Source organism: Corythoichthys intestinalis, chromosome 11 (genome assembly GCF_030265065.1).
Source record: "Corythoichthys intestinalis isolate RoL2023-P3 chromosome 11, ASM3026506v1, whole genome shotgun sequence".
NCBI lineage: Eukaryota > Metazoa > Chordata > Actinopteri > Syngnathiformes > Syngnathidae > Corythoichthys > Corythoichthys intestinalis.
The window spans coordinates 41,314,213-41,336,196 of record NC_080405.1 but is presented as its reverse complement, the minus strand read 5'-3'; the positions used below and the strand labels follow the sequence as shown (position 1 = coordinate 41,336,196).

The window sequence follows — 21,984 nt, the reverse complement described above, 5'->3', positions numbered from 1 at the left end:
CACCGCCATCTTGTGGTTATGATCAACTCAGCAAACGTGGTGATGAGTACAAAAGGGCTTCTTTTTGTTTGTTTTGAACTCTTTCAGCACTTTTCTTTACGTTAACTCTGTGGCATTTGGCGACACGATGTTTTATTTATGTAAACATTCGATTGAATATATAGTTTGTCTAAATTGGACAGGAATTAGTAATCTGTTAATTGGATTACTCGTCGTTTCTGGTGTGACTGTGACTTCACTTAAAGCACTGTTTTACAGGTCACCACAACGAACTCTTGGGTTCGACCCGTTTTATAGTTTGTTAATACAAAGTTAATTATAATCTGACGAAAGGGGAGTTCTTGAAGTATTCTTAGATCTGTAGAGATGGCAATATTTTTTCTGTATTATATTCTTGCATGTATCTGTGGAACAAGGTAAATCCTCGTGCAGTCTAGTCTCAATATTTGCTCGAGAATGATTCGGTTAAACACTGTCATGTTTTGTTTAAATATGTTCTTTTTTTACTTAAAAGTCTAGGTAATGTGACCTCAAATGAGAAGATTTACTCTGACAACATCACTCGAATTCTGGATCGACTTTTAGATGGTTATGACAATAGACTGCGACCTGGATCTGGAGGTATAGCTAAGATAAAATTGCCTGAAAAACTAGACAAGATGTCTTAAATGTATAGAACCGGTATTTGCTAAGTGTAGGAGGTATGAATGGCAGATTGGCTGGCGACCAGTCCAAAGTCGTCAACCATGCTGAGGAGTGGTTTGATAGAAGTTGCATTTTGGTTTATGTTGCAGGTGGCATTACAGAAGTGAAAACCGACATCTTTGTCACAAGTTTTGGACCTGTTTCCGATGTTGAGATGGTACGGTATTAATTTTCTCTGCAATGCAAAGAGATGAAGTGACAGAATAAAATACAGAGTGACTAGTGACTGTCTGCCTTATGGGCATCGTGCCATGAGCGAATCTAATGAGCTGTAATCTGCTTGACCAACTGTATAACGCCATTACTGATGACTTCTGAATCAATATGACAACATGTCAGCGAGGGACAGCTTAATGGACTGATTAATGATTATCTGGAATGAGTGACAAGCGTTGCGTCGTCTTGCAAGCGGAGAATGTTGAAATGACCTTTTCGTTGTTGTTATGTGTGCCGGGGAACTGCAGCAAAAAGATGAAAGCAAAGTGTGGTATGACGACAACAATGTTTTACCGTAATTTCCGGACTATGAATTGGAACCTTTTTTTTCATTGTTTGTCTTGACCTGCGACTTACAGTGGGGCAAATAAGTATTTAGTCAACCACTAATTGTGCAAGTGTCACGTTCTGCTGCTGATTAGATTATGTTTTGTTACAGAGCTCATTGTGGGGGGCGTTCCTGATGTCGCACCTGCACTCAATGCAGGCTCATCAACGCAGCATTTAAGCACGGCTGATCCCAAGGAAAGCTGTCGAGATATTGCTTGCTGATCGCCATTAGATTCTCGCACTATAGCCTTGTTACTTCTAAGCCTCGCTTATTTCCTACCTAGAATTTTGTTTGTGTGCTGCCCTCCGTTTAAACTCTACCTTGTGCAGGTATTGAGTATTTGTATTTTGCCGGCTCTCTGCCTATTGTCTTAGTTACCCTCGAGTTTGTACTATTGAGCCCCGTCGACCTATTGTCACGGACCCTTTTTGTTTTTTCTGCCTTTCCGCAATCGCGTGTTGTTTTTCGTTAGTACTTAATAAACCCTCGTATTATTGAGCCCCGTCGACCTACTGTCACGGACCCTTTTTGTTTGTTCTACCTTTCCGCAATCGCGTATTGTTTTTTCGTTTATGATTAATAAACCCTTGTGCGCCATCCCAGCTTGGTGTCTGCTGCTTGGTCCAACCTTATTTCCGTATTCGCGGACGTATCAGCAAGTTCTCCCACTTGATAATATGAGAGAGGCCTGTAATTGTCAACATGGGTAAACCTCAACCATTAGAGACAGAATGTGGGTAAAAAACCCAGAAAATCACATTGTTTGAATTATTTGCTAATCATGGTGGAAAATAAGTATTTGGTCAATACCAAAAGTTCATCTCAACACTTTGTTATGTACCCTTTGTTGGCAATAACGGAGGCCAAACGTTTTCTGTAACTCTTCACAAGCTTTTCACACACTGTTGCTGGTATTTTGGCCCATTCCTCCATGCAGATCTCCTCTAGAGCAGCGACGTTTTGGGGCTGTCATTGGGCAACACGGACTTTCAACTCCCTCCACAGATTTTCTATGGGGTTCAGATCTGGAGATTGGCTAGGCCACTCCAGGACCTTGAAATTCTTCTTACGAAGCCACTCCTTTGTTGCCCTGGCTGTGTGTTTGGGATCATTGTCATGCTGAAAGACCCAGCCACGTCTCATCTTCAATGCCCTTGCTGACAGAAGAAGATTTTCACTCAAAATCTCTCGATACATGGCCCCATTCATTCTTTCCTTTACACAGATTAGTCGTCCTGGTCCCTTTGCAGAAAAACAGCCCCAAAGCATGATATTTCCACCCCCATGCTTCACAGTGGGTATGGTGTTCTTCGAATGCAATTTAGTATTCTTTCTCCTCCAAACACGAGAACCTGTGTTTCTACCAAAAAGTTCTAATTTGGTTTCTTCTGACCATAACACATTCTCCCAGTCCTCTTCTGGACCATCCAAATGCTCTCTAGCGAACCGCAGACGGGCCTGGATGTGTACTTTCATCAGCAGGGGGACACGTCTGGCAGTGCAGGATTTGAGTCCCTGGCGGCGCATTGTGTTACTGATAGTAGCCTTTGTTACTGTGGTCCCAGCTCTTTGTAGGTCATTCACTAGCTCCCCCCGTGTGGTTCTAGGATTTTTGCTCACCGTCTTGCTATCATTTTGACGCCACGGGGTGAGATCTTTCATGGAGCCCTAGATCGAAGGAGATTATCAGTGGTCTTGTATGTCTTCCATTTTCAAATAATTGCTCTCACAGTTGATTTCTTTACACCAAGTGTTTTACCTATGGCAAATTCAGTCTTCCCAGCCTGGTGCAGGTCTACAATTTTGTCTCTGGTGTCCTTTGACAGCTCTTTGGTCTTGGCCATAGTGGAGTTTGGAGTGTGACTGACTGAGGTTGTGGACAGGTGTCTTTTATACCGATAATGAGTTAAAACAGGTGCCATTAATACAGGTAACGAGTGGAGCCTCGTTAGACCTTGTTAGAAGAAGTTAGACCTATTTGACAGCCAGAAATCTTGCTTGTTTGTAGGTGACCAAATACTTATTTTCCACTCTAATTTGGAAATAAATTCTTTAAAAATGAAACAATGTGATTTTCTTTTTTTTCCACATTCTGTCTCTCATGGTTGAGGTTTACCCATGTTGACAATTACAGGCCTCTCTAATCTTTTCAAGTTGGAGAACCTGCACAATTGGTGGTTGACTAAATACTTATTTGCCCAGCTGTATACTCCAGTGCGACTTACTAATACCCTCACCTGCCTCTTTTACCATTTTTTGGCTAGTGTGACTTTTACTCAGACTTGTTTTTCTTTTTTTCATTTCAGGAATACACCACAGACATGTTCTTTCGACAGATGTGGGTTGATGAGAGACTGAAATTTGAGGGGCCCATTGAAATCCTGCGGCTGAACAATCGCATGGTAGATAAGATCTGGACACCGGACACCTTCTTCCGAAATTCCAAGAAGTCCATTTCCCACAACATGACCACACCGAACAAGCTTTTCCGTATTATGCAAAACGGCACTGTTCTCTACACAATGAGGTGATTATATATTTAAGTCATTCTTGAATTGGAGGACATTTTGGCATCAAAATTTTTTAAAAACACCATTCGCTATTCTGATTTTCTGCTATGTATTCGCAAAGGCTTGATGATCTCATCTTACAAATTAACAGTGAAATTTTTATAACATGATTTATATGCTATTTTTAACAATACTTGGCAAAATCACTGTAAAAGGGTTGCAAATCCACACTGTTAGCTTTTTCTAAGGAGTAGAAGCTAGTGTTTTTTCCAAGTTGATACTGTTCACCAAGAGGACAGATGTACTTGTGTGAACTAGAAAGTGCAATATCTGAAAATAACTGCGTGGTAATGCTTTACTTTGCTGATTAGTAACTTTTTTACAGTTCCCATTGGAATTCACAGATATAGCCGTGATTTGAATAAATGGATATCCATCTATACCATTGATGGATTGTCTGGGATAAAAGAAAAATTCAACTAATTGATGGATATACACTGCTGGCCAAAGGTATTGGCACCCCTGCAATTCTGTCCGATAATGCTGAATTTCTCCCAGAAAACGATTGCAATTACAAATGCTTTGGTAGTAATATTTTCATTTATTTTGCTTGCAATGTAAAACACAAAAGAGAATGAAAAAAACCAAATGAAATCATTATTATTTTACACAACACTCCAAAAATGGGCCGGACAAAAGTATTGGCACCCTCAGCCTAATACTTGGTAGCACAACCTTTTGACAAAATAACTGAACTACCGCTTCTGATATCCATGAATGAGTTTCTTACAATGGTCTGCTGGAATTTTAGACCATTCTTCTTTGGCCAACTGCTTCAGGTCGCTGAGATTTGAAGAGTGTTCTCCAAACTGCCATTTTCAAATCGCTCTAGAGGTGTTTTATGGGATTCACGTCTGGACTCATTGCTGGCAACTTTAGAAGTATCCAGTGCTTTCGCTCAAACCATTTTCTAGTGCTTTTTGAAGTGTGTTTTGGGTCATTGTCCTGCTGGAAGACCCATGACCTCTGAGGGAGACCCAGCTTTCTCACACTGCGTCCTACATTATGCTGCAAATTTTTTTGGTAGTCTTCAGACTTCATAATTCCATGCACACGGTCAAGCAGTCCAGTGCCAGAGGAAGCAAAGCAACCCCAAACATCAGGGAACCCCCGCCATGTTTGACTGTGGGGACCGTGTTCTGTTCTTTGAAGGCCTTTTCCCTGTAAACTCTATGTTGATGCCTTTTCCCCAAAAGCTCTACTTTTGTCTCATCTGACTAGAGACCATTCTTCCAAAACATTTTGGGTTATGTTAGGTAAGTTTTGGCAAACTCCAGCCTGGCTTTTTATGTCTCTGGGTCAGAAGTAGGGTCTTCCCCAGATATCCTACCATAGAGTCACTTTTCATTCAGACGCTGGCAGATAGTACGGGTTGACACTGTTGTAGCCTCGGACTGCAGGACAGCTTGAACATGTTTGGATGTTAGTCAAAGTTCTTTATCCACCATCCACACAATCTTTCGTTAAAATCTCTCGTCAATTTTTCTTTTCCGTCCACATCTAGGGAGGTTAACACAGTGCCATGGGCTTTACACTTATGACCCTGCGCACGGTAGACACAGGAACATTCAGGTCTTTGGAGATGGACTTGTAGCCTTAAGGCTGCCCATGCTTCCTCACAATTTTGCTTGTCAAGTCCTCAGGCAGTTCTTTGGTCTTCTTTCTTTTCTCCATGCTCAATGTGGTACACACAAGGACACAGGTTGAGTCACTTTAATCCATTTAAACTGGCTGCAAGTGTGATTTAGTTATTGCCATCACCTGTTATGTGCCACAGGTAAGTAACAGGTGTTGTTAATTACACAAATTAAAGAAGCATCTCACGATTTTTCAAAGAGTGCCAATACTTTTGTCCGGACCATTTTTGGAGTTTTATGTTAAATGATGATTTTTTTTTTTTCATTTGTGTTTTTTCGTTGCAAGCAAAATAAATGAAGATATTACTACCAAAACATTTGTAAATGCAATCATTTTCTGGGAGAAATTGATGATTATCTGACAGAATTGCAGGGGTGCCAATACTTTTGGCCAGCACTGTATTGAAAAAAAAATTTTTTTAAACATGGTATCGGTACAGTATCGGCATTGGTCGTTACCATGTCAGAAGCCCAAAAATGGCATCAGTGCAACACTATTTGTAGCGCGGTTGTTAGTTTATTTGCACTTGTTCGTGTACTTGTGCTTGTACTTCTACTACTTCTATGACAAGTATTGTATTTCTACTCCTAATTCTACCACAATTATGTGTTTTCTTTCCGAAGCATCCCACAATCAGCTTCCCAAAACTTGTCTTATTCTGATCATATGCATGTGAGATGACACATTTAATCAAGGCTATATAAATTGTGAAAAATTAGAGAAAATTTTAAAGTTCAAGAATGGATCAATTTTAACTGTATTTGAGATTCAATTTGGCCATCAGAGGGTATGGGGATAAGATAAAATTGTGTTATTGTGGTACTTCAACCTTATTTGGTATTTCAAGCAGTATTATCATTATTAGTATCATCATTTTTTTTTTAGATTTGGTCTCAAAACAAGTAAATTTCCCTCGAAAGTATATGTTTAAAATTGTTTGTACCGTGATTATTTAAAATTTGAAGTGTGGGACATAAAATGTCCTCTTCTGAATGACACATTTGCTATTTTGTCTTTTATTTGTAATGATGCATTTTTTTTGTTTATCCTGTTGTTTTTCAGACTGACGATTAGTTCAGAGTGTCCAATGAATCTTATGGACTTCCCAATGGATGGTCACGCATGCCCTCTAAGATTTGGAAGCTGTGAGTAACCAACAGAGAAACAGAACAAATGAAGGAATGCTGACGAATTTTCTTGAACTTCACTTTTCAGATGCCTACACCAGCAGTGAAATCATCTTCACTTGGAGGAAAGGCCCTATAAAGTCTGTTGACTGTCCCAAAGAGTCCATGAGTCTTTTGCAGTACGATCTAGTTGGACAGACGTTGTCCAGTGAGATTTTCAAGTCAAACACAGGTGTGCATTCGCGAATAGATAAGTGAAAAGTATGCTATTAACTTGACCGCTGACTAATTAATTCCCCGCCTTTCCAAGATGTGTGAGCGGTCAGGCTTAATTGTGTGCCTATTTGAAAAGAAAGTACTACTGACAGTGTTTAAAGTGATACGCAGACAGCGAGGAAAGATGGCGACGTATGAGCGTTTTGTCTTTTTACCAGATGAAGAAGCGTTCCCCTGCTGTGAACCCAGCAGAATCCTGAAAACGAGAGGAAAAGGCTGACGAATAGAGCAGCGAAAGCCATTCATCAGGCAGAAAGAGAATCTGTGCGTGTGTGTGCAGCTTATTTTTGCTCTGTGAAAGCATGCATGTGTTTAGACAGAGCGACGTTGCGCATAATGACACTGGAGGCCACCCCCCTCCTCTCATCCACTCTCCCACATTTGCAGTACAGTTTTTATACAGCTCGACTCTATGCTATGTCCCGGCAGCTATTTTGTTTCAAGGGCAGGCAAGGGCATTGATCGTGCGCTCGCCTCGCCTGGCTCTTTCCCTCAGGGCTGCTCTCCTCACGCGTGCTGTTTATCTTGCAGGTCACTACTCTGTACAGGTGGTCCATTTCCACCTCCAGAGGAAGCTGGGATACTACCTCATCCAGACATACATTCCACTTATCATGGTTGTCGTGCTGTCACAAGTGTCCTTCTGGATCAATAAGGAGTCCGTCCCTGCGCGAACAGTCGCCGGTATGTCACCTTTGCTGTGAATTGCAGTCAGCACCCGCGGGGGCATGTTTGATTAGAAAGACAACACAGCCATAATAAGTCATTGACCGATATTGACGGCAATAGACGTCAAATCCATTTGAACTAGGATGCTTTTGCCGTTTATAATTGTCAATGAGAACGGATGAATTATTTGAAAAATTGGGAAAAATACAGCAGGATTTATTATGAACCCTTTCAGGGAAGTTAGTTGCAATAGTGGATAGCGTTTGAAAAGTTGACACATAAAAAAAAAAAAATTCAAGGCGCCTTTCAGGACAATCAAGGTCATGATAAATTATTAAAAGAGTAAAAGTTAAATACACACATACAAATAAAACTTAAAAAAATATAATCATGTAGTCATTGAGAAAGTGACTGTTTTTGCTTATAAGTTGAATATTAGCAATTTTTATTATATAATTTTTGAAAATTATCATTATTGTATTTTTTTATATTTCAAATAATTATAGATTAAATGTTAATCAAAACTAAAATAATGAAATTAAAATGAATAAAAATTGAATGAAATACACACTGGTTACTGCCTCGATGTAACTCTCTAAAGTTGTTTTTTTTTTCACAGTATTTAACTCATTGCCATTGACCACGACAGATGTCCAATTCATTTAAACCAGGAGGACAGGCTGTGAATATTTCAGTGCCATTGACAGCACTAGACTTCGAATCTATTTTGACCGGGAGGGCAGCCTATGAGTTAAATGATAATACACAACATAATTTGTGCATGAATGTTTTAATATTAACAAAACCAGCAATAATGTGATTAATCTCCAGTAAGATTCAAGAGAAAAAAATGTTTCTATATGAGGTCAAATGTCACTCATTCTGCCCCCCCCCCAAAAAAAACCCCACAGATTAAAAGCAAAGCAACTTTAGTTATATAGCACCTTAAGACGTGTTGTAATGGGTTTTAAACTCCTTCAGTGCTAACCATGAAACTACTTTTAGTCATTGCCATTTTCTGACTGATTTTTCAAGGTCCATAGAATATTTTGTCTTATTATCGTATGCTGTACTGTATGCACCTAATCTACCAAATGAAACTCCTTTCATTAGGAAAAAATGCTGTTCTATAGTAATGAGCAGAAAATCATTGATAATGATTACGAAATCTTAGCTATAGCTTAGCCATTAGTGCAGTGATCCCTCGTTTTTCGCGGTTAATGGGGACCAGAATCCACCACGAAAAGTGAGAAAATACGAAGTAGCGCGTTTGTGTGTTCAATTGTGTATTTATTCAAATTTTGCATTGTAAAGAAATACGTATAATACATGTTTTTTCCCGTTTTTTTCCCCCAAAGTATAATAATAATAATTGGGAAAAAAAATTCAGGTTTATATATTTTAATAATTATTTAAGCACTTCAAATGAAATAATTATGATAAGTTTTAAACATGTTACTATCTGACCGAATTATTTTTAAACAAGAATAACGTAGAAAAATGCCTGTATTTATTAAATGCTTTATTGAGGTAGTCCATTCAAATCCACTCAAGCTGCTCACTTACGCACAATGAGTTGCCACAGCAACTGTCTAAACCAGGGGTCCCCATCTGCCAGGCCGCGGACCGGTACCGGTCCGTGGCGCATTTGCGACCGGGCCGCAAAGAAAAAATGATTTAATAACGACCGCATTCTGGCCGAATTAACCCTGTGCCCCTGCTTAACTCACCAATATCTCTATCTACTCTAGATATAATACTACGGTATAGATTACAATGTTGTCATAGAAGTCCATTGATTGGACTGCTAGCAGTACATCTTGTTTGTGTATATAATATATCTACGTGCGCTTGTCCTCGATAATAGCGTATTACTAGGCTGCGGCGCAGCACATTTGTTCCCGGAAATAATTAGCCCCCACATGAGCGAAGATAGCAGGAAAACAGACGTCTTTGGAAATATTTTTACGGCGAAAAGGGCACCTGACGAGCCTACAACCTCGAAGACCCACGAACTGCGAAGGAATGGATTCGTGACCCGTTTGTGAATAAACAGAGAGATCGCAAATGACGGCGACCTTATTAAACGTACATTTGAGACAACAACTCTACCGAGGTTCTGGATTAAAGTCATTCTGGAATATCCTGACATCGCGACAAGAGCGTTGAAAACCTTGCTACAATTTCCAACATCGTATCTTTGTGAAGCGGGCTTCTTAATTAATGTTTAACGACAAGGCGAAGTCGTTAATGGTGAGCGCGGTGTGCAGCTGTTGTGTGAAGCTTACATGGCAGGATGAATCTGAGGATAACTTTTGTACAAGTCCTTCCATGATCAAACGTAAGTTAATATTCCTTTCTTTCAAGAAAGTTTGTATTGTTTACTTTGGAATCGCTGCATTTGCGCATTTTGCGGCTATGTTTAACGTTACGCGCATGCGCAGAACCGCATCGTTGCAATTTTTGATGGGTTGCAAAATTTGTCAGAACACCGGTCCGTGAAGAAAAAGACCCAAATAACACCGGTCCGTGGTGCAAAAAAGGTTGGGGACCCCTGGTCTAAACAGTTAAACGATGATTGACGCATCGGGCACTTTGATGTTCGCTTCTCTGGCAAGATCAAACATCAACATCTGTCAATCATTGTTAACTTTAATAAGCAACTCCAGTGCACTCAGTGCCTGACCAACAAAGAGCAGGGAGGGAAGAAGGGAGAGTGAGACTACGCGATCGGCTCAGGAGAGCTCATCTGTATTTTTTTTTTTAATTGGAAAAAAAAATCCACGATGGACTGAGGCAGCGAAGTTTGAAGCGCAAAGTTCTAAGGGATCACTGTATAGGTAGCTCTTTTTAGGTAGAGAAAGAAAACCGTGACTTTTATGGCATATCTAACACTAGAACATTTTTTTAAATTCCATGAATCAATTAAAACAACATTTGGCGAATTTTGATTGCAAAAATAATAATGTACATTATTTAAAAACATACATGCAATATGTGACATTCATGAGAATAAGCCTCCTGTCCAGCTAACATATGGAACTGTGATGATCATGTTATAGAGTACATCGAAAACCTTTATACTTGTCATGTAATGACATGCACATATACCTTTGCACATGCACTGCCAAATCTATTAATATACAAAGTACATTATCTGTTTGAATACTTCAACTTCTCCAATGTTCAGCCTATTGGGCATTAGCTTTCACTCATTGCAATGTGTAGTGAGAGTAAATCAAATAAAAAATGTGCACCATTGGCCAATGCTGGGGATTTCATCTCATATTGAGTACAGTTAGGAAAATAGCACTATTCAATATTGTATTTTATTAAAAAGATTCATTGTGGTATGTGCGACTTCCCCACCGGGGGCAAAATGATACAATTACGCAAACACAAATGAAGAGCTTATTTTCACCCCAGGCATCACCACAGTGCTAACAATGACCACCCTCAGCATCAGCGCCCGCCAGTCACTCCCCAAAGTGGCCTACGCCACAGCCATGGATTGGTTCATCGCTGTGTGTTTCGCCTTCGTGGCCTCGGCTCTGATCGAGTTTGCTGCAGTCAACTACTTTGCCACACTGGAGGCCAACAGTTTGAAGAGGAAGAAAGCCCGACAAGACAAGCTGGAGGTTTTGGCTACTGCCAGTGATGATGACGACACAATTTCGGTGAGGGTAGAATAATTTCCCGTGTCATGTCAATAGGTTATGAAGTCTATGACTATAGTTCCGAAATAACACATGTAACCAGCTTTAGATTGTGCTTGTTTGCCGATTAACAAATGCAAGCTCTAAGCTCTTCTTAAGGATTTGTTTTGCTGTGGTAATGATACTTTTTTCCCTTAGTGCAGCTATCATGTGGATGAAGAATGTAAATGATGAACATACACACATCTACTGTTGTTAGAAAAATATTCCCAAGTAATCAAACCACCACCTTTGTTATTCCCATTCTGGGCACACTACACATTAAATAGTTATAGCTTCTGTGTTAGAGCTGTTATCCGTAGCTATATGCTCTATGCTAATACGAAGCTACGATGGCATCCTCTTGGGGTCTGTCTCTCGTGTGAGGCTCTTGGTTAGATGTTTTAAAAATAGCCTCAGTGTGAGAAGAACTCCGGCACTGCATAATCTTCTAGCAACATATGGGCATTCATCAAATTACCTTGCTGTAGTCTATAAACATGAATGGCATTGGAAAACTCCCATAGGAGCAAACAATGCAACGTGATGCTGAACTCACGCCACCTGCTCTATTCTCAGGAATCCAACATCAGCAATCAAGAAGGCCTAAAGAGGAGAAACCACTCAGTCTGCCGCAGTGAAGCGACAGAGGTGCCGGCCGTGCCGATATTCCTTCAGCAGGGTTCGGCTTTCCCCCAAATTCCACAGCTGGCCGGCACAAGTCCCATCGACAAGTACGCCCGCATTCTGTTCCCATTGACGTTTGGCCTCTTCAACCTTGTCTACTGGTACATTTACCTGGCCAAGGACACTATGGAAAGAGCCAGGTACGTACATTCTACAACTAATATCGATGCTAGCAAGATTGAACTATACCTGTAAAAAAACAAAAACATGCTAACAAACAATGCTAACGAATAGCATGACCTGTGAAGGCAAAACAATGACATTTAAAGAAATATTTCCACATCACACTGCGTTACTTTCTAATTTCTAAGCAGCTTGCTCAGATTTGGGGATTAATTTGGTGGAAAATACAATCATTGCTAAAAATACTACTATAATACTCAGTGAAATTCAAAAGTTTCAGCATTCAAGTCCTTCATGATGCTACAATCTCACAGAGAGCAGATAGCGGCTAGCAAGTAATTTCTCGTGTACATGAGTTTCCAACTCATTTTGCAGTATCACAGTTCTGTAGTGGGCCGGACCACTCCATTCATACCTTAAAATGCCTTAAATCTTCCATTACACTGGTGAAAAATACCGCATTGGCCCGAATATAAGACGGCCCTGATTATAAGACGACCCGCTCTTTTTCAAGACTCAAGTTTGAAATATGACTTTTTGAACACCAAATTAATTTTTATACAGAAAATAATTACAGTACATCTGAAACAAATGATTATAACAATATATTTGAGAGAAAAAGCATGTTATTTTGCCCCATTCAAATCTTACTATCTGAACATTTAAACATGTAAACTAAAGTGCAATCACATTCGTAAATGAATGGCTTCTGATTTTTGAAATGTAGATAAACCAATCTATTGTGATAAAATAACAAAATTGCAATACCTGCATTAACCATCAAAGTGAGGTCCAACTGTAACTGTAGTCTTGAAACAAATCTGAATAAGGAAAAACAATGCAATAAAATAATGCAAACTGGTTAAACTGAGAGTAGCTGAGATCTGTCATGACAGAACATTACTCAAGTTCAGCAATCGCTTCAATGAAATCTGGCGCCATCTACCGTCGTGAATGGGTAGAATGTCTAGACCCCCCGAATATAAGACGACTCACTTTTTCAGTCTTATTTCAATGCAAAAAACACAGTCTTATATTCGGGCCAATACGGTATTACAATTACTTTCGAGAAACGGTCACACTTTTTGATTCGTGTCTTGTTGCAAATCATATGAGCAGTGTGGAACATTTTTAACAATAAGTCTTACAATTCCAGCACTACTACTAATCAATTTAGACATTTAAATATGTACCTTACAGGCATGAAAATCTCTCACTTTTCAGCGAAATGTGCAATTTTGAGTTTTAAAAAATGGGTGACCAACGTGAATTGTGTAGATCCGAGGAGAAAATTTTTAAGGGGGTGTCGGAAGATTTTTTTATGTCGGACGCTTGGTATGCAAGCGAAGGAAGCAGTACAAAGCCAAAAAAGAGCACCAGAGTGGCCCAAACATTGACTTATTTCAACGAAACAAAGGAGGGTACACATTTGTGTCATGTCTCTTCAATGCCAACTTGGCTGCACGTCGGCCGTGAATGAACATCTGAAGCAACGTCACCCAGTTGTAACTTTGGAAGACAACTGGAGACAATTACAAGCTAGCAGATCGTAAGTCCATCTAACTAACTAACGACATGTTTTATTGAAGTTGCTAAGCCTGTTGCGATATGCAATGAGTCCATTAATTGCAGGGTAAATAAAAATGAGGGCGTTAATTTTCACGGCTGCGTTTTATCGTTGTGCACACGCGTGGATGCATTTGTGCGTGCGTGCTGATGGCATATAAGACTTCAGTTCCTTCCACAGATGTTTAATGGTCATAAACACGCCGTAGACTTAAAGTTTAGACATACAAAATAGGAAACACATCTATATTAAACACTGTAAACGTCAGCATTGCTACATTGAGGTTAATGGGGGGAAAAAAACAACCTACTTTATCCGGCTATGAAACATTGGCAATCTTCTCCAAAATGCAAACTTGCAGTTAAAAGGTGACACTTCAAACATGAAAAATGGCTGGTTAACAGCATTTGCAAACGAAAAAAATGGGAAAAAAATTGATTACTGACACCACTTGCAATGACAAAAAGAGTTGTTTTTTTTTTGCGGAATGTAAAGCGTACTGTTAGCGGTTTAGTGAACGTACTTCCGGTGAACATTTCAAAATAAAAGCATGTAATGTTTGTCATATAAATAACGATTTCTGGAGTTAATCCCACATACTTCAGAATTCAGATTCTACACTAAGAATAGCTTTAAAATAACACCTTTATGAAAAATCTGATTGGCAATGAATAATTATTATACTACTATTATATATAGTAGTATACTATAATATTAATAGTAGATATTTTTTTAAGAATTGTTTTGAATCATGTTGAAAAGGCGAAGTCAGTGTACTTAATCTTTACATTCCATTTTTTTGCAATAGTTAATGCTATCTACTTTAAAAAAGAATTTAAGTGTTCCAAAATATTTTTGTGAATTAATAAGCGTCATCAAAAATTTCATTGCTAAATTAAAAAAAAAAAAAGGGGAGGGGGGAATGAATTATTAGATTAGTCGACTAATCGTAAAAATAGTCTGCTGACTAATTGGGAGAAAATTACCGTGTTTTCCGCACTATAAGGCGCACCGGATTATAAGGCGCACCTTCAATGAATGACATTTTAAAACTTTTTCCATATATAAGGCACACCGCATAATAAGGCGCATAGAATAAACGCTACAGTAGAGGCTGGGGTTATTTTACGTATCCATTAGACGGTGCTGTGCTAAAGGGAATGTCAACAAAACAGCAACACAACAGCAAGGTAAAACATGTCGTGCAACATTTATATCACATAGTGGAAGGGAACTTTTTTCTTTTCCACAGCCAGCCTTTTTGTGTTACATGGGTTATAATTTTTCCACTGCTTTGCAATGTATGCACTGTATTTGACCAGAGCATGTGTAAAGGCCAAAACGCTTATGACTATACCTGCTGTTCATGTTGAATTATCAAATATAAAACTATTTATTCAATTTTTTGTCTTTTTGGTCCCAAAATGTTGATTTATAATTGGTCAGTGAAGAAAACAACAGTTTGGACATGAAGTTCAAGGTGTCCTGAAAAAAAAAAAAAAAAAATTTAAAAAGTGTTGCGGCTCAATATTGATTTATATGTAAGGCGCACCGGATTATAAGGCGCACTGTCGGCTTTTGAGAAAATTTAAGGCTTTTATGTGCGCCTTTTAGAGCGGAAAATACGGTAGTCGTTTGGGACAGCCCTAGTTGTACAGTGTACCGGAACATATTTCCTCCACACCCTTCTCACCTTTTTAACCCCTGACCCATTTTCATGCCTGACCTTAATTCAAAGTGGATCTATATTTGTATCATTTCCAAACCAGCTTGTTAAGCATTGAAATGGCAATCCTAATCACTCCAAATAATCTAAGGTGCAGCTATAATTTTTAAGGCTGCAGCTCTCGATTATTGTAGTAGTCGATTAACTAGTTAGTTCGAATAATCAAGTAATCGGATAAGGAACATGAAAAATTAAAATACCTGGGATGAGCCTCAAACGGTATAAAAAATAAATAAATGAGGATCTATGTACAACAAAAGAACAACTGGCTAACTTACATAGAAAAAAGTCCGCTAGCTTAAATGCTATAAAAGGCTAACGTTTTTTTGTTTGTTTTTTACAATGCTCTTAACAAATGGTTCAGACGCATATTCCCGCAAAAAACTGCTAAATATACCTATAAACTAAATCACAAATGCATTAAAAAAACATTAGCCCAAACAAAAACTTAGCTTACGTTGGTCTTAACAAGGAGCAGTTGAATTCAGTCATGTCAAATGAGGAGGGCAGACCACAGGGCGGTGTATCCACCCTAATCAATACAACTAAATGTAAACACTTTCAAAATAAACCATTACAAAGCCACTTTAATTAAACGAATACTTGAAGCAAAAAAAAATTATTTGAATATTTTTTTCAAGTCGAATACTCGAGTTAATCGATTAATCGTTGCAGGACTAATAATTTTCATAATTAATGTGCAGTATATAACATACAAATCTAATGAAATTACTACTATATTTACTTAGCATTGTGCAACAGTTTGGCTAACAATAGGGGAAGTCATAGTGAGATGCAGTTTTCACCCATGAACATGCATTCTTTGATTGTACTCTTAATTTGGATTAAACTGAGTCAAGTCAAGGGAGAATGACTTATTATTGTTTTTCAATGAATTTGTTCTGAAGGAAGTGTGTGTAATTCAAGAGGACTTTAAGAAAATGAATTTGCGATTATTCTATTCAGTGCATGTATTTTATCATGTATCGTATATGTCAGCTGGCCTTTGAGCCGGATGGGATCAGGAGAAGCGACAGGTCACTAATATTCATGAGCAAAGTGGCACCACATTGACGGATGAAGGGCTTAACCCCAACATGAGTCAGGTAGCACTTTGCTGCCGAATATTTTATAAGCTATGCCTACCAACATTCACCCTTCCTGTTTAGGATTTAACCTCTATCCATCTCACACACACACACGACAAATGTAGCAGCTACTGAAAGATCTTCTGTGCCGATGAGAACAGTACAGAATTTTGAATGCAGTGGAATCTCTCAATTTGAGCAGAGTTAGTTTTTAGTTGTTTTTCAGAATTTCCATAGAAACACCATCAACAAGTCAAAAATTTAGACTTGAGTTCGGAAAATTTATTGTTGCGTGTATATTAGTGCTGCAACGATTAATCGATTAACTCAAGTATTCGATTAGAAAAAAGATTCAAATTAAATTTTGCTGCTTCGAGTATTTGTTTAATTAAAGTGGTGTTGTAATGGTTTGTTTCGAAAGTGTTTGCATTTAGTTTTATTGATTTGGGTGGACACACTGCCCTCTAGTCTGCCTCATTCCACATGGCTGAATCCAGCTGCTCCCTGTTAAGACCAACATAAGCTAAGTTTTTGTTTGAACTAATGCTTTTTCATAATTTAGCTCATAGGTATATTTAGCCGTCCTTGGGAATACGTGTCTGAACCATTTGTTGAGAGCATTGTAAAAAAAAAAAAGATAAATAAATAAATAATGTTAGCATTTTATAGCATTTAAACTTTCTGACTTTTGCTATGGAAGTTAGCCAATTGTTCTTTTGTTGTACATAGATCTGCATTTTTTTTTTTTTTCATACCGTTTGAGACACAGCTCAGGTATTTTAATTTAAATTTTTTATGTTCCTTATCCGATTATTCAAACTAACTAGTTCATCGATTAATCGACAACAAAATAATCAACAGCTGCAGCCCTACTTTTAAGTTATGTGTGTTATCAAGCGTAATGACATTTTTAGGTAAGAAATGTTTATATATATATATATATCTTAAGTTTTTTTGAGTGAAAGCAGTGAATTTGTTGTTTTATTTTTGTATTTATAATATATATATGTATATATATACCTATCATTATATATCTATTATTATTTTATTCAATTTTTTATTTTTCCCGGTTTTCGCATGTATATTTATAAGTGCTTTTTACCTTCAGAAATGTTTTATCCGATTAATCGATTGTATTTTCAGGAGAATACTCGATTACTAAAATATTCGATAGCTGCAGCCCTAGTGTATATTGTCAGTTAGAAAAAAATTATATTTACCGTATTGGCCCGAATATAAGATGGTGTTTTTTTGCATTGAAATAAGATTGAAAAAGAGGGTGTCGTCTTATATTCGCGGTCTAGACATTATACCCATTCACGACGCTAGATGGCGCCAGATATCATTGAAGCGATGTTCTGTCATGATAGATCTCGGCTACTAGTTTAACCAGTTTGCATTATTTTATTGCAATGTTTTTCCTTATTCAGATTTGTTTCAAGACTACAGTTACAGTTAGACTTCACTTTGATGGTTAATGCAGTTGTTGCAATTTTGTTGTTTTATCACAATAGATTGGTTTATTTACATTTCAAAAATCAGAAGCCATTCATTTACGAATTTGATTGCACTTTAGTTTACATATTTAAAAGTTCAGATATTAAGATTTGAATGAGGCTAAATAACATGCTTTTTCTCTCAAATATATTGTTATAATCATTTGTTTCAGATGTACTGTAATTATTTTCGGTCTAAAAATTGATTTGGTGTTCAAAAAGTCTTTTTTCAAACTTGAGTCTTTAAAAAGAGGGGGTCGTCTTATAATCAGGGCCATCTTATATTCGGGCCAATACGGGAATTACATTTAAATTAATTTTAAAGGCTTTTGACAATTTTGTTTCTGGAATTTCTGATCTTTCTAATCTACACAAAGAAACTGTAACCCGATCGACTCACAGCCTCGAAAAGTTAGGGTTACATTATGTCAGAAACTCGTTCGGTACGCCACCGTTCCGAAACGAGCACCACGTACCGAAATGGTTCAATACAAATACATGTACCGTTACACCATTATTATTTTTTATTTAGTTTCTTTCTCCTGCAAATGTATTGGCTGTTGTAAAACACATTCTTATAAAAAATCACTTTGGTGTTCATTGGACAATTCTTTGTTAATGGGAAAAATTGCCAGAACAGTACGACTAAACCCCTTGAGTAAATCACTAAGTTCATGACAAAACAATATCAATTCTTTCTTTTTGTTACACTCCTAGTACGTAAGTAAAATGACAACTTCGTGCCTGTAGTTTTACATCTATCATGGCTAACACTGAGGGAGCCCCAAGAGATGAAAAAAAATCAGTCAAATAAAGCTTTGTGGCATTCCATGCGAGCCTGTGCAGTTGCTTTTATCATAATAATAGATTCGCAGCCGAACACGTGCCAATTAATGTGTCTCGCTTTTACGTAAAGGTTACCTAAGGGCTGCCAAAACCACGAACACTTTAATGAAAACTCTATTTCTCCACGGGGACTTGGTCACACAGGCAAATAAATCGGCGCTCACTTTCAACGACGACTCGTTATAAGTGGGCCACTTCTCCAACGCGACCAAGAAAAAGAAGAGAGGCAGAGAGATGTGTTACGTAACGCCTAGGGAGTGCAAATCTGCTCATCATGCTTCTCGTGTTCCTGTCAGAGAATTTTGGTGCTTGTTTGAGGGAGAGAATGTGGAGAAGAGCTGAATCACATCTTCACATATTTTCACTGCATCACTTTGCCGGAGGAGGCGGCGCTTAGGACTCTCATGTGTTTCGGTGCACATAGATGTGCTTAGCTTACGCTGTGTGTATTCTTCTCTCGTAGGGATGTGGATCCAACCTCTTAAAAGCAAGAGGACCAGGAAAAGGGCACGTGCAGAGCGAGAGACAACCCTCCTCCTCCCCCCGCTGCTCTCTCTCTTTCTCTCTCTCTCTGTGAACCTCTCAGCATTTGTTCTGCTCTCATCTGACGGAGGAAATGAATCAGAAACTCATTTATTCTGCTGCCGCACATCTATTCATTTCACAGGCTGTGACCGCTGCCCACTTGTGTTCTGATCAGTAGGCTGAAGAGCTGCCCTTCACGGGCCCGCCGACCCCTTAAACCAGACGACGAAAGGGACCCCGAGAAGCGCACGAGACACATGAAAAAGAAAGCAGATGATATCATCTGTGATGGCTGCACCTGCCGGTGATGCAAGAGTGAACCAATGCTTTCAGAAGGCTGCCCTCTACAGAAGCACAGCTCCCACTGCAAGCACATCAAAGTCAGCTTGCCTCTTTATGCCTCCATAATGTGCTCATAGAGGAGAAACTATGGGCTGCTTCTGAAAACATTGCAAACATTTTGCCCCTGACAATCAGATGGCTGTTGTAGTACCAAGACTGGCCTGTGAGAGGCAACATTGTGAAACTACAGTCAAATAATAGTAACAGAATAAGTAATGCAAGAACCAAGGCAACCTGTTAGCTTATATGGGCAATAATACCTGACTGCAGCCCAGAGCCAAGCGGCAGCCGCTATAAACCACACTTTGTACAAACCACGCCCCTACAAACTACGCCCACCTGGTGCTACGGTGGTAGCGTCTGATGCGTCTCATAGGTAAGGCAAGGCAAATTTATTTATATAGCACAATTCAACACAAGGCAATTCAAAGTGCTTTACGTCACATGAAGATCATAAAAATCACATTTAAATCAATACAACGTAAAAACCAAGACAATCAAAATCGGAAATAAAATTATACATAAAAATCGCATTTAATAACAAATAGAATAAAAATAAATAAATAAAAATAAAACAAAAACTACTACTAATAATAATTGAAATCAGCAATGGAGATAAGCACAAGAGGAATAGAAAGCAAGTAGATTGAAATATATAGACAGTTATGGATATGCAGTGCTAAACAAAAGCGTTTTTAGCCCTGATTTAAAAGAGCTAACAGTTTGAGCATACATCAGACGTTCAGGTAACTTGTTCCAGAGGTGAGGAGCATAATAACTAAATGCTGTTTCACCCTGCTTGGTTCTTGTTCTTGGAACATGCAGAAGACCGGTTCCAGACGACCTTAGGGGTCTAGATGTCTCATAGGAATCTAACAAATCAAGCATGTATTTTGGTCCAAGGCCATTAAGTGTTTTGTAGACGAGCAGTAGTATTTTATAGTCTATCCTTTGACTCACTGGAAGCCAGTGTAGCGATTTCAAAACCGGTGTAATGTGGTCCAGCTTCCTTGTATTTGTGAGGACTCTGGCTGCAGCATTCTGTACTAGCTGCAGCTTCCTGACTGATTTTTTATCAAGACCCGTAAATATACTGTTGCAATAGTCCAATCTGCTGAAAATGAATGCATGCATAAGTTTTTCCATGTCTTGTTGAGTCAGAAGCCCCTTAATTCTGGTTATATTTTTTAGGTGGTAATAAGCGGATTTAGTGACGGACTTTAGATGGCTATCAAATTTTAGGTCTGAGTCAATAATTACGCCAAGGTTTCTGACTTGATTTGTAGCTGTAAGTGACATTGAGCTAAGTTGCCTGCTTATCTTTGACCTTTCCTTTTTTGGCCCAAAAATTATCACCTCTGTCTTCTCCACATTTAACTGGAGAAAATTCTGGCACATCCATTCATTGATTTGATGAATACACTTACTCAGGGAGACTAAGGGACTATAATCATGTGGGGACACAAAAATGTACAGTTGTGTGTCATCTGCATAGGCGTGATAGGAGATGTCATACTGTTCCATTATCTGAGCTAAGGGAAGCATATAGATGTTAAATAAGAGTGGTCCCAGAATTGACCCTTGAGGGACTCCACACGTGAACTTATAGATATCACATGTATATAGAACTAGAAACATGCATCTCATATCACATGTATAGAGCGGAAAACACTTGAAGTTCCGCTCTGAGACCCCCAATTTGACCAAATTTCAAAATTGTTCTATAGGCATGAGTGATACATCATTGGAAAGCTTAAAATCTCTATTTTATGGGGGAAGAAAAAAATTGAACAGGAGGGCATTAAAAAATAAAAATGTTTTAAACAGCAAAACCCTAACTGGAGGTGAGAGCACGTGAGAGCAGAATTAAAGACGCCATGATTTTAATGAGATATTATCGCGTACTTACCTCGTTTCGATCCAAAAACTCCATGTAGCCTGTATCATCGAGTGTCAAGACAAAGATGTGAATGGCCACAGCCGGATTTTGGGGGGATTTTATGGGTGAAACATGGTAATATAACAAGGGTCGTGATGCAGAAATCGCAGCCATCAAGGAGTGGTCGAGATGTTGTTTTTCATATATTTACCCTTTTAAACGTTTTTCTCAAGTTTTCTTTTTTGGATCGATTATCATCTAACATATTGGGGAAAATGCGACACTAACAAAAAAACAAAAAAAACAATCGATAGTTATGAGGTAGATATCCGTGACTTTTTTTTTTTACAGACGCTATTTTTTTCATTGTGACTTAATTTGTTTAAAAGTTTAAAATATGCGAGTGAATAATTTTTTTAAAAGTCGTTTTTTTGTTTTTAAATGAAATATTGGACATAAATGAATGATTCTAAGATAA

General features: G+C 38.5%; 1 protein-coding gene across 1 annotated transcript; it reads left to right on the top strand.

Annotated features, from left to right (window-relative positions):
• Positions 1–4: 4 nt before the first annotated feature.
• gabra6a (gamma-aminobutyric acid type A receptor subunit alpha6a) lies at positions 5–19,371 on the top strand. The gene is made up of 10 exons (XM_057851187.1): positions 5–416; positions 515–621; positions 795–862; positions 3,559–3,779; positions 6,523–6,605; positions 6,676–6,819; positions 7,395–7,547; positions 10,959–11,209; positions 11,807–12,054; positions 19,224–19,371. Exons 1-10 carry the CDS (start codon positions 367–369, stop codon positions 19,243–19,245), a joined length of 1,347 nt encoding a protein of 448 aa, XP_057707170.1. The 5' UTR covers positions 5–366; the 3' UTR covers positions 19,246–19,371.
• The last annotated feature ends 2,613 nt before the right edge of the window (positions 19,372–21,984 follow it).